The 19,109-nt window shown below is 33.9% G+C and overlaps 1 protein-coding gene and 1 long non-coding RNA gene across 2 annotated transcripts in view; one reads left to right on the forward strand and one right to left on the reverse strand.

The window, feature by feature from the left end:
- Positions 1 to 15,727, reverse strand: part of DAW1 (dynein assembly factor with WD repeats 1) — a 41,307-nt gene extending 25,580 nt beyond the window's left edge. The window contains exons 1-3 of the mRNA XM_051983395.1: positions 15,483 to 15,727; positions 8,454 to 8,526; positions 3,048 to 3,192 (exon numbers count right to left, since the gene is read on the reverse strand). Of these exons, the coding sequence (XP_051839355.1) occupies positions 3,048 to 3,192; positions 8,454 to 8,526; positions 15,483 to 15,564 (300 nt within the window). The 5' untranslated portion in view covers positions 15,565 to 15,727. The remainder of the gene's footprint in view (positions 1 to 3,047; positions 3,193 to 8,453; positions 8,527 to 15,482) is intronic.
- A 584-nt stretch (positions 15,728 to 16,311) lies between these two features.
- On the forward strand, positions 16,312 to 18,375 carry LOC127553034 (uncharacterized). The gene is made up of 3 exons (XR_007951648.1): positions 16,312 to 16,463; positions 16,853 to 16,995; positions 18,227 to 18,375. It is a non-coding gene; the product is annotated as an uncharacterized LOC127553034 (long non-coding RNA).
- Positions 18,376 to 19,109: the final 734 nt, after the last annotated feature.

Below are 19,109 nucleotides of genomic sequence, written 5' to 3' on the forward strand. Positions count from 1 at the left end.
ATTCCGCTGCTTTAAATTGTTGCCTGTGGCTGGAAAATATTGCTTGTATGTACAGTACCTGAAAGAAAAAGTTTGGTTTGTAAACAATATTGCTATAATAAATGAAATCTATCCCTTCTTTAAAAAATAATTATTATATAAATCAATAAATAAAAACAAGGCAGACAAAAAACTGTGAGTATGTTTACACGTGTAGTTTTAGGATTTGGAAACTGAAGTCTCTTAGAGATAATACAATTTATGCTCCTAATTTAGGTTCAAATCATTTGCTCTAGGTAGTAAGTAGCAGAGAGACAATTGGAGTTAAAAATTATGAATTGAATTACAAATCAAAGGGATTCTGATTGAAAATCCAGTGCTCTTTCCAGTAGACCACACAATCTCACCAATCTCCTTGCCTTTTACTTATTGTTATAATTATATAAAACTTTTATATATTGTTATAATTATATAAAATTATCATGGTTTTTAGGATCATTGCACTTAGAGCTAACGTACTCATTTTACAGGTAAGGAAACAGTGTCCCAAAATCAAATATTATTTGGCCAAGTTCACATAATTAGTAAGTGGCAAAATTGGGCTCTGTACTCAGTCTATTGTGCTCTTTCTACTTACTATCCATTGTATCCACTATATATAGTACAGTAAATGCATTTCCTATGCATCAAATATTTAAAAATCCCAATAAAAGAAGGGCAAGGTAGGGGAAAAAATTAAGGAGAAAAAACAAAATGAGGGAAGAAAGGAAAAAATCGACATTTAACTATTAGGCATACAGTATAGATAGATAGATAGATAGATAGATAGATAGATAGATATTTTAGATAGATATTAAATGGCATATTAATTATTTTGAAAGCCAGACCAAAAAAACAATTTTAATTTCATTAAAACCGTGTTTGTCATCACTCGTTACACTACAGGGAAATAGCACAAATTGTATGGAAGTGGAAAACATGAAATTTCAGTGAATTAAGAAAATCTAAAAATATATACAATATATACAAATTTTAACTTCTAAATATAATTGGGAGATCTTTGCTCTGGCTCTTCCCCCTCCTACTTGGCAAAGTCCTCACCTCTGCCACAAAGTTTTTCTGGCTTTGTTCAAGATTTAACTTAGACCTTCCCTTCTATAAGAGATCTTTTCATCCACTCCCTTTCTTATTGCTCCCCTCTCCTTACAAGTGCCTTGACTCTGAGGTGGTATGATACAATGGATAGAGTTTCAGTCCCATAGCTGTGTGTCTGATTTTCAAAGGTACCTTGAAGAGAATTCTTTAGTAACTGTTATTTGCTTTTAATTTTCAAGAAATGAATAATGGTGTCTCCATGGAGCACAGTGAACTTCAATAAAACTAAGCATCTCACATAAATTCATTTTCACTTGCATGTTAATATCTATCTGTTTTGAAGTAGTTAGCATATATATTGAATTTTTGCATGAATTTTTGCATGAATGTTTGCTGACAATTGGAATTTTTCACATAAATAATACTTTAAGCTTTCTAAAACATTAAATCTCTTTTTCTGCATCTTCATTACAACTTTAACTTTTTCTTATTTAAATGTGAATGATAATACTCATGTCACCTACCCTCAATGAGTTTTTTTTTTTAAATAAGGGGTCTGTAATTCATATGAGCTGCTATCAGAGCAGTGATATATTGATGTTATTATAGTAGTAATAGCAATGTCAATAAAATTGTTATTTAAATCATTAGAATAGGAAATATGTCATGTACTCATTGAAATGTTAAAAGGACATTTCTTTTATTCTTATTGTGACAATAAAATAAAACAAAATGTCAGCTTTTCAGTATCTTGATCTAGGTTTATGTACAAGCTCTGGAGAAAACAAAACTCTTGATCCTATATTCAATTACTGTGACCCATTATTATTATTTGCTTTGCTCATAGTAAACACTCTAGAGCTTGTTGAATTGAATAAAATTAGATTACTTATAAGCAGTAGGCTGACCAGACAGGCCACTTCTAGGATTCAGGAGACAATGAGGAAGAACAATTAATACGAAATGGGAATGGGAAATAAACAGACAAGAAAACTTGAAAGTGACTTCAAGAACGGGCTGGGGAAAAAAAACTATTATGACATATATATTGAAATTATATTACCTAAAAGTTGTGACTACATTGATGTCTAATATTTACTTTATAAATAAAGATTTTAAAAGAAAAAATTAAGAGTTCATAAATGCACAAACTTGAACAGTAATGGTTATAGAAGAAAAAAAATTGCTCGTTATATAAATATTTCTTGCCTACTATTAGTCTAAAAGACAATAAACAAGTCTTTTGAAAATCAGCTATTCAAAGAACAGAGACTTCAAAGATACTCAAAGGGAATGAGACATCCATTTACTTGATGACATAGATTATAATGCACCATCAATTGGAATCATTCATTCAGTCACTACATTTAAAGAAAAAAAGATATTAAATATTTTATGTATCAGTTATTATTGTTATCTGTGGAATGATAAGTTTGTTAAAAATCTTTTTTCCCCCAAAAGGCAAGGATTTTGTTTTGCTACTAACAGTGGGCTAAATCTATATAGAGTTTTAACAATTAACAAGGGAAAAAAGAAGAGCTAAGTTCCCTAATGGAATTCACAAATAATTAGGGAGATGCCGCCCTTATAAAGATAGCATTAAGGGATGGCAAGTTCCTAGAGAATCAGCTCCAATATAAGGTAGGCTAACTCTAAAAAAGATTTAGTTGGAGATTACATCATTGACTGGTGGGCTAACCCTAAAAAAGGAGTTTTAGGACTCTGAAAAGCCTTAGCTGCTAAAAGTTTATACAACAAAGAATTTCCAGAATTCAATTCAAATTGTCATGGGTACAGGGGTGATAAAAACTTGCTACACCCTAAAGAACTCTTTATCATATTTTGATAAAGGATAGAAGAGAGTGAAAGAAGTGGAATAAAACCAACAAATATAAACTGACAATGAAACTCATCTTTTGGTTCAACTGAAAACTAAATAATACATCTATAATTAAAATGTTATTATTTATTACCTTAAAAAGGTAGAATTTGTGGTCACCCTGTTGTCCAAGTTTATCTTGTAATTTCAAGATTAGGTGTTTGACCTGATCTGTTCGTGAAGCTGTGATAAGAGGCTCTGCTTTCCTGATTTCTTCTACTAAGGCACTTACATCTGTACTGTAATATATAAGAAAATACTGATTATTCCATATGAAAACAACATTGCAACACAAAATTGAATTATTTCATTAAGCAAAATTTTGACAAAGTGAAAACTATACAATCATCTTGAAAGACAAGAAATTCTAAAAAATCTATCAGTACAAATTATGTTATTCTTCCTGTAATTATTTCTGTCATGTTAATATTATAAGTAAGATGGATGTGATAGCTTTAGAAAACCCAGTATTAGTGTATTATGGTATTATTTTCATTCTTTACTACTGAAAGCAAGCACACTCATTTGAGATATCTTTTAGTAAACTGAATTTTTTATTCATCCATACTCACACAAATCAAGATGTCATCCTCATTATGTCATTGATGCTCTTTGAGAATGAAGCCTAGAGTACACCAATAACAACCCATACTATCTACTACCTGGTAGCCAATTTAATACAATATTCACCTTCAAACTGCCTAATATTAAGATACCCTACACACTGATATCAAATCAAAGAGCTGACCTAAAAACCAGGATGCTCTAGAACCATATCCCCTGTCTGACACATCCTGGCTGAGGTAATACATCAAGTTACCTCAGGATTTTAGACAACTCTATAAGATTATATGAAATTTGAAGAAAAGACACTAACCTGTTTGGTAGAAAAAAAATTTCTCCCCAAAGAGTTCCCTAAATCAATGAAGTCATTAGTCTTGTCCCTATCCATACAACAGGATTTAGAATTGGTAAGGACCTAAAACAGGACACCCAGGTCCAACCAAACCCCTTCAATTTATAGAAAAGGAAAACAAGGCATAGAAAGGTTCATGCCTTGTCCAAGGCTCCACAACTACTAACTAGGAAATTCAGGATCCAAACTCAGGTCTTCTAACTTTAAATCTAGTATTCAACCAACAACCGTCAATGGGCATCAATTGAGCTCTTACCATGTAACATGTGTGAGGCACAATGCTCCTAGGGATAGGAAGAGCAGACCCTAGAGTAACTCCAAGAAGTCTACTCTTCTGTTCCAGAAGTCATTCTTTAAGTATTTGAAAAAATAATTTTCCCTTAAGTTTTATATTCTTCAAATAACTTTCCCTTAAGTTTTATATTCTTCAAGTCAAACATTTCCTGGCTCCTTCAACTTTTTCTTGCTCAATTTGAGATAGCTTTCCAAATACCTTAGCAATCTAGTCACCTTCTGGATATTTTCTGGTTTATCAATGTCCTTCTCAAAGAAGTAGATACTGGGGTGGATAGATGATGGAGTGGGTAGAAACAACTGGAATCATTTACACACATACACACACACACATATGTATATGTATATATAAAACACATATTATACATACATTTTATGTGTATCATTACTATAATTTACATTTGTTGCTGAATATTGCATTTATATTACAAATGACTAAGATTGTATTGATTTTTTTCCCTATATTTTTGGCTAATTTTAACCAACAAAGAAAGGGTCCCCAAGTCTTTTCACATGAACTGTTGTCACCCAGATTTCATAGCCTAAATATAAATTTAGCCTATTCAAATCAGGCCTCAGACTAGCAGTATGACCCAAGAGCAAATCACTGCCTCAGTTTCCTAAACTGTAAAATAGTAATATAATAGTGCCTAGCTTACAAGTTTTTGGTGAGGATAAAATGAGATAGTTTTTGTAAAGCACTTAGCACAGTACCTGGCACATAGTAGGTTCTATATAAATGCTTTTCCCTATTCTTTCTCCATTCCCAACTCTAATGACAAAATTGAATATGGCATGGCCAAGGAAACAAAGTCTTGTGATGTTACTATTTAGTTTGGTGAGAGGTATCATCTATCAATTAATCAAAATGCTTTAGATACAGTTTTCCAACCTCATTGTGTAATTCAATCATTCATCACATACAGTGAAAATGATTTTGTTGATTTTTTTTCAATTAAATCTGTCTTCAACAATTTTTACTACTCTTTCACTCTAGCAAAAAAATATAAAATCAAAAAGAAAAAATGATGTTTGTTTATCATAACACTACTATTACATGTAAAAAAATGTTAATATTCATTTAAAAATTTTTGAGTCAAATTTTCTCCATCTTCCAAGACAATTTAAAATACATTATATAAACATGACATTTTCAATGACCCTTGATTCCTCATGATTAGCTCTCTTTTCCCCATGTGCTTACAAATCATTTCTTTCATCTAATTTTGAATTTTGCTGAAGAATAATTTCCAGCATCATAATCATTCTCCTTCATGAAAATGATGAAAACATAGTAGGAATTGAGTAGTTCTGATTTCTCCATGATTTGGTTTGTTTGAAACACAAGTTTAAAGTAATCTCATATTTCTGTAGTCTTCTATACTTTTCTAAAATTCAGCTTATTATGGATTTTTACTTTTATGATACTGAGTCTTACATCTTGGTAACAGAAATTTGTTCTATTATATGTTCTTTTTTCATCTTGTGTGCATGTGTATGTGTGTGTTTTAAATCTGAGTTCAATATGTATGTAGTCATGTTATTTTCCTTAGCTTTCTTCCATTTTTGTCCTCTTTAAAATTATATGAAGTTGTATAGTCAGAATTTCATTCATGCACCGTCTATTGCTACTGCTATCTGGAAAGCCTATAAAAACCTCAAACTCCAGAGTTTCTCTTCAACCTGGACCTCCTTGCAGCTTTTCTAGTTCTGCTGATGGTACCACCATTCTATATATCAGAAAGGATAGAAACCTCAGATCTATTGTCCTTCTCTTCAACATGTCAAATAAGTTCCTAAATCCTGTTGATTCTCACACTTCTCACATCCCTCATTCTCTATGCTGCTGAACCCTACTTCATCTTCATCATCTCTGATTTTGCCCTAGGCTTCCGAAATTCCTTAAGTCTCCCCCCCATACTACCAACTCTTTACATGGCTACCAAAATAATGTAAGCATCTCATGAGTAGAAATTGTTTCATTCTTGATATTTGTAACCCTAGCATTTAGCATAGTGTCTGGTACATCCCTAATGATCAATAAAATGCTCTGTTACTGACTGCTTGATTTCTGTAACACTATATCTGGCCATGTCACTTTTGTACTCAAAAATCGCTTTAATGGCTCCAAGATTTAATTAAATTCAATGAGCATTTTTTTAATAGTGTCTGGTGCATCCCTAATGATCAATAAAATGCTCTGTTACTTATAACTTTATTCTTATAACTCTATATCTGGCCATGTCTCTTTTGTACTTAAAAATCTCTTTAATGGCTCCAAGAATTAATTAAATTCAATGAGCATTTTTTAATTGCCAACTAGGTAAGGCACCAAAGTTCTCTCCTTTCAAAGAGCTTATGTTCCAGATTTGTGTGAGAGACTGATGACAAAAGGAATATAGAAAATACAGATAATGTATTAGAATAATTAGTATATAACAATGATGATTATAACATAGTAATTAAATAATAGAGTATAAAAAGTAGATTTTTAAAAGTAGATAAAAATTGCATACAAAGACAAGCCAAAGAATTTCAGGAGCAGCATTATGAAGATGATTCTGAAAAGACTCCTGTAGAAGTTTGCACTTGAACTGAGCCTTGACGTTAAGAACTCTAAGGCTTTTTTTTAAATGTGGGTAGGATAGGATTATTCTTTATATTCCCTATAGCATCTAGAAGAATGTTTTGTATGATAAAATATCCTGTGTGTAAGTGTCTACCAGGGCAATACCTACTGATATATAAGTGAAGAGTAAGAGAAACAGATCAGAGATATATATTACAGGAACTTTCAGGAAAAGAGAATTAATTCTGAATATAATACAATGACCAAAAGATGGAAAGAAAGGCCTTCTTGTCTTTTGGCCAGATTCCTCTATGGAGGATTTAAAAAATAATAATAAAAGACATGAGCAGGAATAGAACAGGATGGTAAGATATGTATGGATTGTAGCATGCACTGGTAGAGGGAGGATCCCCAGCAGGAACAGAGATAAGACTAAAGCATAAACAAGAAGCCCAATGGGTGTGCTATGTCATCTAGAAATAGCCATAATAAAAAACTAGGGAAAAAATGTTAATGAGCTATTATTACTATTAAATGCTTAGGATTTTTTCCCCTACTCTCCTTTCTGCTACCTGCCCAGTTAGAATTTCTCACTGATCATTAGGCAAGATTAAACTTCAAACCACAGGGTGACCTCATACCTATGTCAATACTAATGAAATATGACCTCTTAGTCAGCAGAAAAACAATCACACACAAATTATATTTCATTGTTTACTCAGCCTTCAATTGTCCCTACAAGTTCTGCCAGTCAGCCAGTTGTGGTATGCCAGTGGTAAGTTGGAGTTTTTATCAACCCCTTTGTGTGCTGGGGGATTCCAGAATCAGGGAGGAGCTTTGCAAGATATTCTTGGAATAAATGCTCTTGCAGCACATAAATGCCCTTTCCAGAATTAAGTCAAGCCCTGATAATAAGTCTGTTCAATTCACATCAATTGACAGTCCAAGTGTATGATGATTTAGTATGACATGATAAAGTGCTCTAAAGAGGACGATATACTCCATGTATATTTTTACAGCACAGTCCCCAAAAGGAGACATGGCAAAAGAAATAATCTTCAGCATAATTACAATTATTTCCTAGTTCAGCAGCTGGGTTTAAGGTCTCTAAGAAGATAATAGATGCTAGTAATAAAGATGTTTGTCAGTCTCTCCCTCACCCCAACACTGACTGTGGAAAGATCAATATTATTTCAGAAATAAGTTTTCCCAGGCTATCTGTGGTTCTTGGAAGTGGCCTCTGACCCTCCCTAGACATAGTTACTATCTACAAAGCACTTGTGAAATAGCAGCTATTCTGCAGGGAAATATTGCTGAGAGTCATTTCTTTGAGGTGTGACTATAATGAAACACATTCTCATGTCTGTATTGTGGAATATGAAGGTGTAAATATTCATATTTAAATATATAGTGTCTTTCAGTGACAGTCATCTAAGTTTCATTAAGTTTATTCATTTGTAGCCAGCAAAAAGAATGAACAGAAATGAAAATATCAAGACACAAAGAGTACCCCCCCCTTTTCCCATCATTCCCTAAATAAGCCCCACCTCTATCAAAACAAGAAAAGAAAAAAACAATATAGTGCCATTTCTATTTTATTTGAGGTTTATTCTGTACATCTATGGATCACTCAAAGTCTGCCTATTAATTAATATAATTAACAATGTAGAACTTTTTAAATATTATGAGAACTTACATGCCATATTAACTAGATAACTTACTTGGGACTGAGATCAAGTAAGTCTATGGATTTTGTCTTTAGTTCTCCACTTTTTTCATATTCCAGAATGATACCTATGAAAAATAAATAATCACAATTTAAAATATCACTGATAACCACAGTAAATAGTTTGTTTGTTTTTTGCTTTTTTTGGATGATGCAATTGGTGTTAAGTGACTTGCCCAGAGCCACACAGCTAGGAAGTGTTTTAAATTTCTGAGGTCAGATTTGAACCCAGGTCCTCCTGACTTCAGGGCTGGTGCTCTAACCACTACAAAAATTAGCTGCCCCTAGATAGTCTTTGACTTGGAGTCAGAAAGAGACCTGAGTTCAAATCCTGCCTCAGGCTATTGTGATCCTGATCAAATCACTTAACCTCTTTCACCCTTAATTTATAAAATTTGTAAATGGAAATAATATAAGTACTTAAATTACAGGGATATTATGAAGATCAAATGAAATAACATAGTAAAACATTTTGTAAATCTTATGTGTAAATACTAGCTACTATAACATATTTTCATTACTAATTACTCCATATTTCAAAGTGGAGGTCTGTACTAGTAGAATCTTTGAAAATCTAGGGTCATATTTCCATGTGACCATGATTAAAAAAAAAAAATAGTAGAATAAATCAAGTAAACACAGAAGACCATGACAGAAGTGATACTTTTTTAAAGGTATGACTGTACAACAGTAAAGTAGAAAATGTGTGAGGGAAAAAAATCTTAGATCTAATTGTCATCCTGATCTTTCCCCTAAAAATAATGACTAAGAGAACATCAATAAACACTAATCCTTCTTCCTACTGTGCTCTTTAAAAAAATTCTGAAAGTAATTTATAGCCCTCAAGTTCCTATTGCTCATTTTAAAAATACTAATATTCTCCTGCTGCTGTTCCTAAATAGTGAGTACCCATAGAAGACAATATTTTCCAAAAATTAAAATAAACATCACACAAAAGATAGTGAATGAAGAGCAATATGGTAAGCATGAACAGGGTACTACATACAACAAATAAGGCACTTCAAGAATAATGAGTAAAAGATGTCATCAACTCTCAAAACATTATAGAGATAGATCCATAATTACTCAGATTTTTGGTCAGTTAAATCAAGGGGGGAAAACCAAGTGGATAAAAAATTCCTACTGTCCAGACTTTGGTATGCAGTTGGCTGGACAAACTATGGATCTATCTACTTACCTACCTACCTCTTAGTCAGGCAATGTAGATTGATGAAAAGTTGGACCCTGAATTAACTAGGAAGATGAATTATTTTCAGAAAATTGTTAGGTTCTTTTAATAATTTTCTCCTTGGCACAAAGGTTCAACTTTTTAAAATCAATATTCTTATAAGGAAATTATATGACTCCAAGTTATACATCAGTCACTCTTCAAATAGTTCAAGTTGGTAATCACCCAAAGAACATGAATATGTGAGTGGTGGATATAAAAGAGTGTAAAGGACTCCATGTAGTCAGTCAACAAACACTTATTATGTGCCAGACACTGTGCCAGACATATAAGATTTAAATGCTGGTTTTGAAAATGTTGGCCATATGCTGGCAATGAGAGACAATCAATAAATGACCCACAGATCCAGTGGTATCTTTCCTCAGGATGCCAGAAGGACCTGAAAATTTTTAAGTAAATCCTGCTGTGGTGAACTCAAAAGCAGGCACATAAAAATGAGTCACACATAAAAATGTGTAGAGAGGGATCCCTGGAGAAAATGTCCAATCAATGAGATCACAGACTCCCCGTTTGGAAATTTGAGCACCGATGTACACTTCCAAAGAGACACAATAGAAACATACATAGAGGAAGGTGGCAGATGGTAAGGGCATTGGAAATCAAGTATCTGAAGAAAATCTGAATTTTTAGCTCAGAATGATAGATACTTTGGGGTTACATATTATGTTTATACTTTGAAAACATGACTAAAGGTGAAAACCAGTGACAGGAAGATATGTGTGATCCAAATAAAATAGGAAATTCCAATTCACAGTTCCTATTTAGTGATGACATCAAACTTCAGAACATTACAAAGACTCCACAGTACTTTGAAAAATATTGGTCTACTGTATGTGCCAAAATGTTTGTGGCAGCCCTGTTTGTAGTGGCTAGAAGCTGGAAAATGAATGGATGCCCATCAATTGGAGAATGGTTGAGTAAATTGTGGTATATGAACGTTATGGAATATTATTGTTCTGTAAGAAATGACCAGCAGGATGAATACAGAGAGGACTGGCGAGACTTACATGAACTGATGCTGAGTGAAATGAGCAGAACCAGAAGATCATTATATACCTCAACAATGATACTGTTTGAGGATGTATTCTAATGGAAGTGGATCTCTTCGATAAAGAGAGCTAATTCAGTTTCAATTGATCAAGGATGGACAGAAGCAGCTACGCACAAAGAAAGAACACTGGGAGATGAATATAAACTGCTTGCATTTTTGTTTTTTTTCCCGGGTTATTTATACCTTCTGAATCCAATTCTCCCTGTGCAACGAGAGAACTGTTCGGTTCTGCACACATATATTGTATCTAGGATACACTGTAAACTATTTAACATGTAAAGGACTGCTTGCAATCTGGGGGAGGGGGTGGAGGGAGGGAAGAGAAAAATCGGAACAGAAGTGAGTGCAAGGGATAATGCTGTAAAAAATTACCCTGGCATGGGTTCTGTCAATAAAAAGTTATTTAAAAAAGAAAAAAAAATGTTGGTTTATCTAAAATGGAAAAAGAAAATGGATGAAAAATACATATTATCTTAAATATGATATAATGAATGGCTAGTGTTTTACAAATGTTATTTCATTTTCATGAAAATAAGATTGACAGAAGCTGTGACTTTCCAAGACTAACATCACTATTAAGTTTCTGAGACTTGTCAGAAATCATATAGCTAGTAAGTGTTTGAGGCTACATTTGAATTTAATTCTTCCAAATTCTATACTTAACACTCCATCCTTGGTACCTCCTAGCTATTTCTATTATGAGCAACAAATACTTATCTTAATCTAATTTTCTTTTATCATGAAATATATTCTTGGAGAACTTCAAAACTCATTCACTAAAAAATTTATCCTCCTATAAGCCTTTATTGAGTAATCATGTTTATAATGGATGCTGTAGAGGGAGACCAAAAAGAAAGAAAGAAAAGAAAGGAAGGAAGGAAGAAAGGAAGGAAGGCAAGGAGCGAGGATGTAAAGTAATGGATTTCACCTAGAGATAAGATGCTTAACATGGGGTAGTACAAAGAGGGAATTAAAGTTAGTAGCCTTGGGCTTAACTCCTTGGGTTCCAGTTTTCTCATCTATGAAATGGGGGTAATATATTTGTTAATAAATGTTAAATTACTGTATTAACAGGAGTCATCTTACTATTAGTAATTATAATGATACTTACAATTTTAATAGTTTTGGTGTGAGAATCAAATGACACGTGAAAATACTTTTAAACTGAAAGATACTATATTTAACTCCAACCAGTTTAATTAAAAAATTATATTTGTGTATATGAATTTCTGTATGAACATATGCATGCTTATGGATACCTTGTATACATATATTATGTATATGTATTATAATTGTCATTGTTAGAAGAAAGAAAATCAAGTGTTCAGTCAGGAAAAACAGCACAATAAATAAATAAGGAAGTGTGAGAGCTGAATAAAGTGATCAGGGTAGGAAATAAATAATTCGAGAATGACTGTTCTTGTTCTTATCTAATGCTATTATTTCAACAACTATTCCACAAGGGTATCTTCTAAAGTATATTAGAAATTTACTATAATTTTATATTATTATTATTACTAATATTAATAATTATTATATTGATATTTTATTAATATCAATAATATTAACCTTTATATTGATGTTAATTATTATAGCATTAATATATTAATAAATATAATGTGTTGTGATTTATATATTTATGTATTATATATAATATTGTTATTATATATTATATTATTAATATAGTTAATAATCATCACAACAGATTAACTACTGAAATACTGCAAGTATTTCTTTCAAATGCATTTCTACAATATGGACCCATAATCTTATAACATATCTCATAATTTTAATCTTATAACAAATTTTAATTTGCTGCTATTTAAAACCATTTTAATTAATAAGATTAGTGTGACCAATGTATTAATTAGAAAATCGCAAAAACAAAAACTTTTAACAGCAATTACTAAATTATTATAGATATATACTTCAAAAAATTACAAATGAGCATATTTACAAATCAAATTTAGAGTGTATAAAGTCTGTAATTTAGAATATAAATGCACATTTACTTTATATAAAAAAAAATTTGCTCAAAAACTTATGCAAAATTTTCCCTTGGATAGAGAAGGTTTGCATGTAAGCCATAAATACTGGTATTTGCTTTTGACATTAAAAACAGAGATTAAAAGACATGAAAACTATCACTACCACATACTGAACACTAAAAATAGTCATGCCCTATTAAGAACCAGCAAGGAGCAAAAAAAAAAAAAAAAAAACTATTTCATAGTATTCCTTTTTTTATTTTTATAGGGAATCTGTTAGTAAGGAACAAATTAGGTTCTACTTTCAAATGTTTACTACATAACAGCACTAGTTCAAAGGATAAGTAAAAGGGATCAGTAAAAAATGAGTAAATAGGGAGAAATATTAAGCAAAAATAAGAAAATTTTATTTGTGAATATCTGATAAATAAAATTTTATTCCAAATGAAAATAAATGTTGAAGTCCCAATGATTTTGAAGAACTGTCTTTATGTATACAAACTATTAAGGTAATATGGTTTCATTATAGCCATTTTCCACTTATATTTTGTCTCTTTTATGTTTTCTATCTCTAAAATATAGGGTTCCCCCCAAAATAATACGATATTTTTATCTCTAATTGAAAGATATCAAACTACATTCTCTAGTCCTGCCCAATCTTTTGAACTCTAATCCTGTATTTCTGCATAGATGACCCCAGATTCAACAAGTTTAAAGGAGAACTAATTATTTTATAATACCCCCCCCACCATCTTTCTTTACTTTCCTAATTACTGTTAATGCAAGTTTAGGTCTTTATTATTCTACATTTATACACTACAGCAATCTCCAGAATGGTCCCTTCACACTAATTGGCCCCAAATACTCACATTCAACAAACCACTTTTCCTTTAAGCACTGGACCTAAGAGTTGTGATAATTGGGTCCTCATCCTAGCTTTTTCTCTCTCTGTTTGACTTTGGTCTTTAATGTTTCTGGGATTCAGTTTCATAGCCTGTCCTATTTCAGTTAAAGTAATAATACACTTATTGAAACTAGATTTAATGAAGCTCTATCAAGAAGTTCTATCAAGTTCAAGCCTGATTTGAATAAGAAAGCCTGCCAACTCATTACTCTACTTGTATTTGTTCAGAGCTGTTATCATTGGTTCTTGATGCTAAGAGTTGGAGAAACCCCAGCATCCATCTGATCAAATCGTTCCCTTTTACAGATAAGGATATCTAGGGAGGTAAAAATGACTTGCCACAAGATCACACGGGTAGGATTTGAATCCAGGTCCTTTAGACTCCAAAACTAGTAGTCTATGTCTCTTTACCTTCTTTCACTTAAACAAACTATGTATTGTACACTTTTTTTTTTTCATGCAATTCCATCTATTCTGTTGTTTTGGTTTCCTCATTTGAAAAGAAGGAGATTGGATGAAAGCTCAATTTCCTTTCCAGGTCTGAATGGCATCTTTGTATAAACCCCCAAGGTTTGGGTGTTCCTGTCCATTGGAAGGGGAGAGGAATGGGAGGTCAGGAGATCCACCTTAAGAGGAGATAGTAGTCTCCTCCTCTCTAAAGGTAAACAGCTGCTTAATTCCCCCACCTCCCCTCTTCCTCTCAACCATGATCCCCAATATCTCCCTAGCAAAATAAGGAACTCTGGACTTGAAATCAGTAAGATCTGAGTTTAAATTCTGCCATTGGCACTCATTTGACTGTATCAGTGAATCTCCAATGGCCTATTGTTTAAATACTTACATGCCAGGTACTCTTTTAATAATCAAAGCTGATAGGTACTTGCCCTCAAAGAGTTCATACTCTAATAATGAAGACAACATATAAATAATGATTTATATTCAAGATATATTTGGTGTAAATTGAAGAATCTCAGAGGGAAGGCTCTAGAGAGGAGGACGATGAAGAAGAGAAGGAGGAGGAAGGGGAGGAATAGGAAGAGGAAAAGACCTGGCAAAATAGCATTGAACTGAATTTTGCAGGAAATCAGGAGATAGAATTGAGGAAGGAGAACATTCCGGGCATCGGGAATAACAAAATCCCCTTACCTCCACTCCCTTCCCCAGTTTAAAAAAAAAAAAAGTGGGAGATGGAAGTGTATAATATTCAAGAAACTACAAATAGATTTTGTGGGATCATTGAGTTTACAAAGCGATATAACAAGATTGGAAAAGAAGTAAGGGGACTAGTTGTGAAGGGCTTTAAAAGCCACGTAGAGCATTTTGTATTTGATTCCGAAGTTAATGGGGAGCCATGGAGATTTTTGAGGTTATGGGGAGGGGGAAGATTGACGTAATCATACCTTTGTTTAGGAAGGATTGAATGGGGGGGGAGAGAAACTTTAGAGGCTGGAAGCCACTAAATATGTCAATCAATCAGCCTCAGGGTCCTAATCTATAAATGAGAAGGTTTAACCCAACAGCCTCCAAGTTCCAGCTCCAAATCTATGAGTTTAAGTCCCTTGAACTCTCTGGGACTCAGTTCCCTAACTTAAAAGTGGGGGAACTCGTGCTTTTCTGCTTCCAGTCCCCGGCCAAAGGTCTCAGTTCCCCCCTTGCCGCTATGAGTGGGACGCCCCTTCCTCAAATGTTGCTTTCCCTCCGCTTCCTACGCCCCTACCACATCCCGCCTCCCATCTCGGCTTCGATCTCTAATTCCCGTTAGGGGACCCTCCAGGACTTTTCCCGACAGGTGAGAACCAGTCTAGGGCGAGGAGACTGAAGACTGCCAATACCTGGTGGATAATATCGAAGCAGGAGCCTTTTAAGCTTCATTCTTTCGCTCAAGGAGCACTGGCCAGAGACTTGCATCTCCATGGAAACCGCCTAACAGAAGCTGCTCGGTAGGTCAACGTTTGCGCATGCGCTCATAGGGGAGAGCTCTGGCTCTGCGGGTGGTGGGCTCGAGGGGTCCAGAGCGTCTACACCGGAATTCCTTTGCTGGTATCAGTGGAGGGTCTCGAGTCTACCTGGAACAGAATGAAGGAAGGTTTCGTCACCTTTGGGGGGTCCTGGACAGCATCCTCCGGGACCTTTCTCAGAATTCTCTTTTTGAGTGCATAAAATAAAATGTTTGCTGAAATATAGCTTTCCAAATGTTATTTTAAAAAAAAGTTCACGGACCCCAAATTGAGACCTCCCCTAGACTTAAGTGAAGAGTCCTGGAGGGCCAAATAATGGGAATTATCCCAAACTCCCTCCCTCGTCAGAAAGAAAAATAATTTCTACTCAATTCTGTGTAAACATCCTACCTAGCCTAAAATCAAAATCTGGCAGTGTTTACTATGGACTAATCTGGTGGTATTATGGTCCCTCTGATTACACTCATATGGCTACCTTATGCATATCATCTAAACTCTTGGTACCTTAGTCTCCTCCTCCGTATAACTGAGATAAGAGTAGCATCTATTTAAAAGGTTTCTGAAAGGACGTAATAGATAATGAATGCAGGTGTCCCCCCAGTGAAGTATGCAGCTGTTAAAACGCCAATCATCACTTAGACTTTTGAGTCATCACGAATATGTAAAGCTATATAAATGCTTGCACCTATTATTTCTGTTGTCATCCTGGGTCTTAATCATCTCATATTGCAGAAAAGAAAAGATGTCCCAGACCCAGAGAAAGATGTCAGAGGCAGGATTTAAATTCTGAATTTTTGAATAATCACTCCACCTTATTTGTCTCTTAATTGGACTGACTCTACCCAGGACTTGGGAGTAAGATATTTTATCTGAGTCTCAGATCTCTGGGTTTTGAAGTGTCTGAAAATTATTTAAACTTTTTTGGGTATTCACTTGATGTGCTGAATTTTTAGATGTAGAATACATAAAGAGAAAAAACTTAAGAGAATTTATTTCAACCATCCCTATTTACAAGATGGAGAAAATGAAGCCAAAGTAAAAAAATCAGTCAGTTTTCAATTTTCATTCCTGAGCAACTGCCTTTCTTTTGGATAACTCTCCCTTCCCACTCAGCTTTCTTTTTCCATGATAAAATAAAGCCCAAGTATAGACTTGTGGAATAATAAGTAAACCCTAAGGTTAGGAAGGGAATATGGTAGTCAAATCAGTACTAATTATTCTATTCATTTCACTTCCTTTTACAGATTACAGATTCTTTTTTGGCTCACCTTCAGTTTATCGGTCAATCTTTTTGACTAATAAAACTTTGGGAAGATTCTATTGGCAGGGAGAAGAGGAAAATAAAAGGGGAATCCAGGGCTATTTACCTGGGGATGCTTCTTGATCTGTAAGAAAAAATATTGGACTGTGGTCCCTTCTAGATGTGTATGTGGGGGGAGTGTGTGTGTGTGTGTGTGTGTGTGTGTGTGTGTGTGTGAGAGAGAGAGAGAGAGAGAGAGAGAGAGAGAGAGAGAGAGAGAGAGAGAGAAAGAAAGAGAGAGAGAGAGAGAGAGAGAAAGAGAAGCATTAAGATATATAAAAGGTATGAATGGTGTGTAGTGTGAGGGAGTGAAACTTACCTGAAAGTTTAGGCACATTTCTTTGTGATTTATGGGATTTTTTTTCCATATGCATTTTAGTTCAGGTTACCAAACACTATATGGAATTTTAGGACACAATTTGTGTGCAGATATGATCAAGAAGCAAGAGAAGCATGGTTTACAAATCCAGAAGACTTTCCCTTGTGGCATTGCTTTAAATTGTGGTTAAATTGTGCTGGACTAACTGACTCATCACTGATTCAATTCCAAAAAATTGTTTACAACTCATTTTTTTTAACTTGACCATCCATTCCCTACTTCATTCTTCATCTAAATAGAAAGTCATTCACTAAGAATGGCTATCAATTAGGAATGAAAAGTCCTTTTACTATTCTAACCTCCATATCTCTAACTGGAAATCAGCAACATTTATTTAGTAAAATAAATTACAAAGCAGGTAGAAATTCATCTCTCATGCAGTCCCAGGGTACTAGTAGTAGTACTTTGGCAGTTTTCTGCACATAATTTTTTGCTATTTTTTTTAAAGGTGGGAACATTAAAGAATGAGATGCAGAAAATTTCAAGTGTTACCTAAAGATTCACAACTTGTCAACACACTTCATAGCTGATTCACCAGATTAACTTTGATTTCCTTGCATATTGACATATTGAGAATTTAGATCAAAGTTATAAAAGCACTTTTAATCATTTGTTGACATTATTGATCTATTATTTCTTATATTATAAATGTATGAATATTTAAATATTCAGGTGGATCTGTGAACTCATTAGTTTGGGAACTTCCTCCAATGATTTCTACTCATCTTGTCCATCTCCCAAAAGTTCACCACAGACAATCTGTCTCACAAGCTAGAAGCTTACTTTAATTTCCCTTTTTCTTCCTTCCCTTACTACTACTACTACTGTTACTACTACTACTAAAATTATTATTATTACTACTACTACTACTACTACTATTTATATAGGACTTACTATGTGCTAGGCATTATACTAATCACTTTATAATTATCTCTTTAGAGCCTATTAGCTGAGAACAAAGTCCAGAAAAGGAGGAAGAGATGAAAAGAGGATGGTGTGCCCTCCCCATCTGTTTGTAAGTTAAATAAGAAAACATTAAATGATTGGTCAGCAGGAAGGCAGTTTTCAGATAAGACATGGGTTTGTATTTGTCTGGGTTTTGGTCAACATTATGTAGGTCCCAAGTTAAGCATTAAACAAATCTGGTCTCTAAGCAATAGGTCTGGTTTTTCAGCTATGTAGAGTTAGGTTCAAACAGTGCAATCCTGGAAGATAAGTGCTATTATTATCTCCATTTTACAGATGCTGTAAATTGATGTAAATTTACATTTGAGTAAATTGAGGTAAACAGATGCTGAATGACTTGCTCAGGGTCATATAACTAGTGTATGAGGTTATATTTGAACTCAGATTTTCTTGACTGGAGGACGACTCTCTATGCATTGTATCACCTAACTGCTAATTGGATCATTTGAGTGCTCATAGCCATTGGATAAAATGGGTCTTTCCCCACTCTGTTCCTTTCAGGAGGAAGGTCCAGGAGGGAGGACTTGCTCTTACTGTTATTACGTCTTTTAGAACTTTGGGTACTGTCATCTGATTTACTGATGCAATCCAAGGATAGTAGTCTTGCCATTAGCTTTAAGAACTTCCAAGTTTTTCCATCTTCCCTCCAGCTGAACTCTTTTATATGCTGTCTCCCTGAACTAGATTGTGGACTCTTTGAGAGCAAGAACTGTCTTCATTTTTTGCTGTTTGTAACTCCACTACTTAACATAGTGCTAGGTACACACTAAGTGCTCATTAAATGCTTTTTTCATTCCCTCATTCAAGGTGAGACGTACAAACTGTACAAAGTTGAAGAATCCACTCCAAATGTTTA

The sequence above is a fragment of the Antechinus flavipes genome, chromosome 3, assembly GCF_016432865.1.
Source record: "Antechinus flavipes isolate AdamAnt ecotype Samford, QLD, Australia chromosome 3, AdamAnt_v2, whole genome shotgun sequence".
Classification (NCBI taxonomy): Eukaryota; Metazoa; Chordata; class Mammalia; order Dasyuromorphia; family Dasyuridae; genus Antechinus; species Antechinus flavipes.